The 8,822-nt window shown below is 42.8% G+C and overlaps 1 protein-coding gene across 6 annotated transcripts in view; it reads right to left on the reverse strand.

The window, feature by feature from the left end:
* ptpa (protein phosphatase 2 phosphatase activator) overlaps nt 1–8,822 on the reverse strand; it is a 43,403-nt gene that overhangs the window by 17,106 nt on the left and 17,475 nt on the right. For 4 of the 6 annotated variants that reach the window (XM_061698294.1, XM_061698293.1, XM_061698292.1 and 1 more), the window contains 8 exons: nt 8,550–8,658; nt 7,915–8,018; nt 6,844–6,930; nt 6,494–6,619; nt 5,105–5,222; nt 2,709–2,808; nt 2,373–2,497; nt 469–584 (listed from right to left, as the gene is read on the reverse strand). In XM_061698294.1, the coding sequence (XP_061554278.1) occupies nt 469–584; nt 2,373–2,497; nt 2,709–2,808; nt 5,105–5,222; nt 6,494–6,619; nt 6,844–6,930; nt 7,915–8,018; nt 8,550–8,574 (801 nt within the window). In that variant the 5' untranslated portion in view covers nt 8,575–8,658. The remainder of the gene's footprint in view (nt 1–468; nt 585–2,372; nt 2,498–2,708; nt 2,809–5,104; nt 5,223–6,493; nt 6,620–6,843; nt 6,931–7,914; nt 8,019–8,549; nt 8,659–8,822) is intronic. The other 2 variants (XM_061698297.1, XM_061698295.1) reach the window with 1 other exon arrangement.

Below are 8,822 nucleotides of genomic sequence, written 5' to 3' on the forward strand. Positions count from 1 at the left end.
AAAATTACTAATTAAATTCACTGCCATTGACAGCTTCAGAAGTCAAATATCCATGTTGACTGGGAGGGCCGGAAGTGAATGAGTTAAATGGTACATTCAAATATGACACAATTAGTGCATGCTCAGTTCTTTTTCAGGTGTTATTTCCGTCAAATGTATGAGATCAGAATCCTCTTTATTTGTCAAGTATGTCCAAAAAACACACAGGGAATTTGTCTCCGGGAGTTGGAGCCGCTCGAGTATGACGACAGACAGCCAATTGACACAGAACACTTTGGAGACAGAAAGACATTGAGAAAAAACGGTCACTGAGCAATAAAGGGTTCATAGTTATCTGGTAATGCCGGTACATTTGGTTTTTTGGACAATTGTGCAAAAGATGCAGAGTCCTCTAGCACTTCCGAGCAGTTCGAATGACTAATATTGCAATAGATGCTTGTGAAAATGGAAAGAGTTTTATTGTCTCACCTCATTTATGAACTTGATGCACTCCAGAAACATGTAGTCATGCTGATGTTCGTTTACCACCCTCTCATCAACAAAGTGGCGAGGTTCTAGCGTTGGGTGATCTATGGAAGACAGGCCTGCAATTTGAAATATTCGCCGGCAGGTGTCACTATTTGTCTTGTCATTGGTTCTATTCATCTATTCAAAACTACCCCCCCAGCCACACACACACACAATTTGCTATGTTTCCCTATGCAATTAACATTTTATGAATCTACAATCAACAGCCAATGATGGCAAAAAAGTACAACCCCAATTCCAATGCGTTTGGAGAAACAAATTCACAGGAATGAAAAAAAAGAGCAAAAAGAAAACACGCACAACGTAAGTATTTATAGTAGTCACTTTGTTGGGACCCTAAAAATAAACTCAGGTCCTTTCATTACTTTTGATTATCCTTGAAATGTTTAAACCTCCACGACATGATTTGGTTTATGTAAGGGCTCACAGTTGACAATAGCATACACAGCTTAAAGAAAAAGGCATGAGGTCGAAGGAAATGCCTGTTGGGTTCAGAGACGACACTGCGGATGGCACAGACCTGAGCAAAATGAGTCTTCATCTAATGTTCCCAAGACCACAGCAGCCCCTGCCCATAAAAGGCAGCAATTTGTGACAATGGGGTCCTTCCTCGAGCAGGGATGGGAAACCTGATGATTGCAGCCGCATGTTTTAACCATGATGCTTCTTTAGGTCAAATGTACTTCATTTTCTTCGCAGGCGGTTGAGTACAGAGGCGTATGTTGACAGTTGGCGACCGAATCCGACGGGCATCGGAGCTGGCACTTTGCAATGTTGCCCTATGCAACCAACAGGCTTTTGCCCCCAACTGACGCACACACGATGACAAGATGTCTTCCATAGTACCAAGGCTGACCAGTGAGAGGCAGCATGGTGCCACAGAGCATTCGGACCACTGACAAACAACAATCAGAAATACAAGAAGCGAGTCAACTGTGAGCGGAATTGGTCTCCTTATCATTTCTGTGGCGCTGAATAACGTGCGAGAGCTTCAAAAACCACCACCTTCAGACGCATCCGGGAGATGGGTTACAACTGCCGGGTTCCTCGGGTCTGAGCCTGAGCCAACGTAGGAAGGGTCTCAACTGGGCCAAGGAGAAGGACAGGACTGTTGGTCAGTGGTCCGAAGGTGCTCTTTTCCGATGAACAAGTGTGCCTTTCATCAAGAATCATGGTCCCGAGGGTTTGGAGGAAGACGGGTGAAGAACAGAACCCAAGCTCCATGAGAGTTCCAGTGTGAAATATCCGCCGGCAGTCATGATTTGGGGTGCAGGTGTTGGCAAACTCTGCTTTCTTAAATCCAAGGTCACCGCAACAGTCTACGAGAATGTTTTCGAGGACTTTATGATTCCTCCTGCTGAGGATCTGTACGGAGATGCAGATTTCATCTTCCAGCGGGACCTGGCCCCTGCCCATACCGCCAGAAGCACCAAAACCTGGTTTGATGCCCATGCCATCACACTGCTTGACTGGCCAGCCAACTGGCTGGATCTAAACCTCATTGAGAATCTATGGGGTTGAGCTTTCCCAGCTTTTCGATCTCCCCATGTTGGTGATTTGAATCATTGCAAGTTGGGCCCGGTTCACACGGCGTGCGGCCTGTCGGTTGCCCATACGTGTTCGAGTGCGAGCTGCCCGGCCAGAGTAAATAATCAAATGAGAAGAAAAGCCTTGACAAGAAAGATTGCCGAGAACCTGATAGACCAGCTCCAGAAACCCTGTCTGGAGACGTGAACTGTTCGTCAACATTTTTGTCTCTAGAAAAGTCAAGAAAATGCAGTATGATGGACAAACGAAACTATTATTATTATTATTATTTTAATTGTTGTTGAACATTTTCTTACCAACGAATTGTGAGCTACCCCATATGAAAGGTAAAAACTGGAAGTCATCGAGACCCCATACGCCTTGGCTTCCAGCTGGTTCCATTCTGTATGTCCTCTGAAGCTTCCGCATTACTGAGAGATATCTGGGGGGGGGGGGAACATGGTCAAAATGTAAGTGACTAGAATTAAGTGGTGAACCGGAGGATTTGCAGGGCAGTAACACAAAGCTTTGACATTCACTGTCATTTTCGGGCCTTTCTTTCGTTCAAAATTTGTAACTTGGTCTATCCTACTCTATTGTGTGAAATAACAAATAAACCACCGAATAACACCAAGTCCACAGAAGCCACGTACTTGTTAAAAACCCTGAAAACAATTGCCATCTGATCGTCCACTTTAAGAGCTCCAACCTTACAGAGACAGCAGAGGAATGCAGCAAAAGCAGCTTCATGACCTGAAAAGGAAAAAAACATCACATGAAAGATGACCAGAAACTGTGCACGTGCGTTTACACTCTGTGAACACAACGTGAACTATTGCACATGATACAATTTTCTATAAATTCTAATTATTCAAGCATTTCCAACAGAGTAAGTCTATCTAGCTTTCATTTTTATAGATTGAATTGATGAACTTTGTCATGTTCTTGTTGGCAGGATTACACAAAAGAAGAATGATCTTCGCTTCAACCGCTCGAGTATTAGAAGAAGCAACTAGAATTAGAAGAATGCGAAATAAGTTGAAACAACTACACACTGGCTGACCTGCAATTTGTCCATATTTTGAAAATGTTTTTTTTTTTTTTCCCCCCCATTGGAAATAATGGTAATGAAATAGTGTGCCTTCGACTATTTGTGATTCACTACTCGTGAATTCACTTATTCACAGATTTTAAAAAAAAACATATCCCCCATTATTTACTGATTTTCCTTTTATTTATGATTTATTTCTTTTTTTGGGTGCTCTTTCTTGGTGCACAACCAAGTGCCAAAAAATGGCACCCTGTCCAATAGAAAAGTAGTGCTTTGGCACCATCTTTTGGCGTCTTTGTGCCAAGAAACTATGGTGACGTGAGGGGATATGCTTCTATTGGACAGGCCAAAGCACCGTCTGACAGAAAATTATTGCATTGGCACCATCCTGTGGGATCCAATTTTTAAGGGGTGCGTCAATTACTGTGGTGTAAAAAAAGTGCTTCCCCCCTCCCTGATTTTTTTTCATCCAAAATGGTGAACAAGCACCAAATAAAACGGTGACCTGTGGTTGGGCTAAGGACCAATGTTGAATCCATACAGTGTTGTGAAAAAGTGTTTGCCCCCTTCCTGATTCTTATTTTTATTGCATGTTTGTCACACTTAAATGTTTCCCATCATCAAACGAATTTAAATGTTGGTCAAAGACAAGACAACACAAACACAGAATATCGCTTTTAAATGAAGGTTTTTATATTATGGAACATAAAAAAAAAAAAAAAAAAAAAGAATAATCATGCAAACCAACACGGCCCTGTGTGAAAAAGCGATTGCCCCCTAAACCTAATAAGTGGTTGGTTAGCACCGTTAGCAGTAACAACTGCAATCAAGCATTTGAGATAACTCGCAATGAGTCTCTTCCAGCGCTCATCTTTGCAGAACTGTTGTAATTGAGCCACAATGTAGGGTTTTTGAGCATGAAGCGCCTTTTTAAGGTCCTGCCACAGCATATCAATAGGACTCAGTTCAGGACTTTGACAAGGCAACTCCAAATTATTTATTTTGCTTTTCTTAATCCATTCAGAGGCGGACTGGCTGGTGTGTTTTGGCTCATTGTCCAGCTGCAGAACCCAAGTCTGTTTCAGCTTGAGGTCGCAAAGAGATGGTCGGACATTCTCTGTCGGGATTTCTTCATAGACGGCAGAATTCATGGTTCCATTTATCACAGAAAGTCTTCCAGGTCCTGAAGTAACAAACAGCCCCAGACCGTCACACTACCACCACCACCACCATATTTTACTGCTGGTATGATGTTCTTATGCTGAAATGCAGAGTTACTTTTACGCCAGATGTAATGGGACAGACACCTTCCAAAAAGTCAACCTTTTGTCTCATCAGACCACAGACTATGTTCCCAAATGTCCGGGGGATCATCAAGATGTCTTCTGGCAAAGTTGAGATGAGCCTTAATGTTCTTTTTTCTCAGCAGTCGTTTTCATCTTGGAACTCTGCCATGCAGGTCATTTTTGCCAGTCACTTTCTTAAGGTGGAGTCATGAGCACTGACCTTAACTGAGGCAACTGAAGCCTGCACTTCTTTGGATGTTGTAGTGGGGTCTTTTGTGACCTCTTGATGAGTCGTCACTGCGTTCTTGGGGATATTTGGGTAGGCTGGCTACTCCTGGAAAGGTTCACCACTGTTCGATGTTTTTGCCATTTGTGGCTAATGGCTCTCACTGTGGGTCGCTGGAGTCCTAAAGCTTTAGAAATGGGTTTATAACCTGTTCCACACTGACAGATCTCAATTACTTTCTTTTTTCATTTGCTCCTGAATTTCTGTAGATCTCTGCAGGACGTCTAGCTTTTGAGAATCTTTTTGGTCTACTTCAATGCTAATGCAATGCTTTTTAATGCACCAAAGCATTACATTATTCCACTGTAGTGACATTTCTGTAGTGCACATAATTATAGTTCAGTCCCATAGTTCGTGCAAATGAATGCATTTGGTTTTAGCATAGCAATACAATAATAATAATAATAATAATAATAATAATAATACCTGTTCCATAGTCTATCCTGGTGGAGTTCCCCACAGACTCTTTCAGGTAGACGGCTATCTCCGGAGCTGCGGCTTGTTTGTCAGCAGGCAGCACTGCAGACACCAAGGCTTCTGCTTCCTGGAGACAGCAACATAACATTACTTATAAGTATCTACAAACAATACCGAGCATGCGCTGAGCTTGAGAGGGCCAATAATTACCCTTGTGGATTGGATGGGTGATTTTTTTTTTTTTTCATACAATTTTTCTTAGCCCAGTCTAGTTTTGAGGATGTATAACAATTCTCCCAAAACTACTTGCTGCATGCGCCTCAGGGTGCATTGGGAAATGCACTCCGAGCAAGCTCTGCTACACTCCGGACCGTTTGGACACTCAAAGCGTTGTCGGAATGTGCTGTTCAGTCAGCGCCACGCCGGGAGCGCTGGAGTGTGCTGTGGCTGCTCTGACTGGGGGACAAGCGCACCGGGCAGGACGAGTGCCGAAGCTTTGCAAGCAAGATACAAGGGTTGCGGGCCGATAGGGGATTTGAACGACCTCAGTCGTAATTCAAAGAAAGGGAGCATGCGATGCCTTTCGGAAAACTCGCCCTCTGAGACTCTGACTGTTGGTCTCATCAGACCAGATAAGCTTTTTTCTCACCATCTTAGAGACCTTCACATGTTTTTTAGCAAACTCCATGCGGGCTTTCATGTGTCTTGCACAATACAATCTTGTATTCTGATACCACCGCATCCCGCCTTTTACGACCACTGTCAACTTGTCAACTCAAACGCGACCGGATACACTCGTTACCACGGCCACAACAACAACAATCGATCGCGTTGTGTGTATGATTTGAAAATGGATGGATGGATGGATGGATGGATGGATGATCGGCCCTAAAAATCCTGATCGTGTGACTCCCACAAATAAATACTTGAAATTGTTTAAATTGTGGGCCCTGAATCGATACAAGTTTAGCTTTTTCAATGGAATTATGGAAATACATAAACCTTTCCATGATATTCTAATTTTTTGGAAAGGGTCTGTATTTGTTGGCGACAGCAAACGGTTGGATTCCAGTTGCCAAATTTAAACATGCACAGCAGTGCATGGCTTAAATATTTGGAGAGAACACTGCTCTATGATCTAAATATGAGAACAGTGAACAAATCCTAACCTATGGACATATATAATACATTTGTAATTCAGAGTGGCTAATTGATTTATATTTATTTTTTCAGTTTTTATACATTAGCAAATTGATAAAGTTGTTCTCACAAGCTTGAAATTCACTTGTTAGTCCTCTGTGACGCAGGTAAAAGTCAACTTTGGAGGAGGAATCGTATGGAGTCCCATTTGAAGCAGTGCAGTACGTGTGAGTGTTTTATGTATGTATGCTGACTAACCTGGTCTAATTGAGCAAACCAGGTTCTGAAGGCTTTATTACCAAAGCGAGATGGCTGGTCAACAGGAGGGGTCTCATTTATCCACCGGTCCAGTGTCCCCAAAAGATCGAGTAACTTCTCCACTGTCTGTCATACAAGACAAACATGACTGGAGTAAGACACAAAGGCATTTGGCTCAGGTACATCAGGTCGGAACCAGCTCCATCTCAAGGAAGACATGCAATATGTACATTAAGATGAGATGTCGGGCTTGGAAAACATGGTGACTGTATCCAATTCATAATCCCCAGAACAGAAAATGCTATCAGAACATCATGAAACTATTTCTCTGGTTTCAAAAGACATCATACCTCAGAGACTTTATAGACACACGTTAGCTTCTTTCCCTTCACACTTTCATTAAGAGTCAGGATGAATCCCATGTAGTCAGCGTAAGCCTGCAACAAGGATGAACATCTCCAGTGAGTATTCAGACGGGCAAATGGCTGCAAGAACTGATTACAAGAGGAACAGCATATGAAAAAAGAGACATCAATCGACCTCTTTCACACTGGCAATCTAAGCAGGCATTCATTTTCTGGTTCTTTCCCTGGGCCACTGTCCTGTGTGGAAGGGAGTCTGATGCGGTTTCGGGAATTGGAAGCTTCCACGGGAATTTGCCGCCTTCTGACATGATATCGGCTGCGGAAGATGCAGAACGCCAACAGCCCGCTGACTGAGAGCATTTGTCTCCGTTGTGCTGACTGTGCCACGCCTAATTTCTCAATATTTCATTTCTTGGAACCAGTTGCTTCTGCTCTGTTGTGTTGCGCTTTTTCTTTGCAGATTTTTTTGGTAAACCTTCCTTACAGGGCTCATCTCATTTTCGAGATTAGCAAATTACTCGGTCCTCGCTCCTCAGTCCACATGCTAGCGACAGAAATTCCAACGAGGGGAAGAGGATATTGAAAGAGGAGCGAAGTGGGAGGCGGTCGGAATGTAGTCGGAGACGCTCGTTCCTCGATGACGTCATTTCATGGGGCCCGCTACTCAAATTGACGTCACGTCACAAATAACCATCCGCGTGGCTAAAGGATTACTATCAGCATAAGCGTCCATGATACGCTTCATACTTCAAGTGGGATTAAATTGAAGTCCAATACAATCAATACTGTTACTCTTCACAATTTTGTAGATGCAAAGACGATTGTGATTGGTCTATCCCAAGCCCGTCTCCACCCTATCTTTCCGTCCGCACGCAGCACATTCGTGAATATGTATAACGTGCTGATATGCTGCTTATGTATTATGTTGAATGGAAAAAAAAAATGTTTTAATAAATCCCAGCTCGATTGTTACGCGTCTTATGTCCAATTTAGCGGCAATTAGAAAAAAAAAAAAGAAAAAAAAAATTAGAAAATGTCAATCAACAGGACATTCACCTTAGACCGCTTCCACTTGCCCATGTCGGGCACCATGGCAATTTCTTTCTTGGGCACCGTGAAAGTTGTTGTAACCTCAAGGGCTTCATCCTCAGGGAGGGCTCCTACAAAACATAAGAACGATCGTTCGCAAAAGTCACGTTGCAATGTACAGTCATTTACGAGGCGTCTGCTGGAATAGAATCGACACATGCAAAATCTAAAACTCTTGTTGTGAACAGACAGAATACTGCAGCTAATGCATCCATGATTTGTATTAACTTGTGGTATAAGAATCTACCACGGCATTGTTAAAAGGCAATTAGACACGTAAACATTTCAATTGTGCCTCACTGACAGAGGTTCTAACGACTAAACGTGTAAGTGTATGCCCAGGACCACTGGGAATAAAAGAAATGACAACAATGCGACATATTTGAATGTGCATAACGAGAGAGAGAAATAATACAAATAGCTGAGTGAGAGAGAACAAAATAAGAATACTCCCCAAGACTTGTGATTGTGATATTTATGCAGTGATGTAACGGCCACACGCTGGTGTACAACGTTGACATCTTACGAAATGTTGGAGATACAAGAGCAGAAGCGAAACAAAGTCCACAGACGATGAAAGCAAGCATCCTGCTGACTTTTACCTGATCGCTGCTCCGATTCGGCCATGTCGAAGCTGTCAGTCTTCTTCGCGGAGGACGGGAAAACAATGGATGTGACTCACTACCGCCATCGTTGTTGGCTCAGTATACACTACAAAACAACCACCAGCACGTCCCCCGGTGAATACCGTGCAGATATGTCGAAATATACACGTACACGTTTTACGGATTTTTCCATTCGTTGTAATGTTTATTCATGAAATTATATATATTCATAAAAATAAATAAATAAATAAATGGAGAGAAAAAAAACAG

This window comes from Phycodurus eques, chromosome 15 (assembly GCF_024500275.1).
Source record: "Phycodurus eques isolate BA_2022a chromosome 15, UOR_Pequ_1.1, whole genome shotgun sequence".
In the NCBI taxonomy this organism is placed as follows: Eukaryota; Metazoa; Chordata; class Actinopteri; order Syngnathiformes; family Syngnathidae; genus Phycodurus; species Phycodurus eques.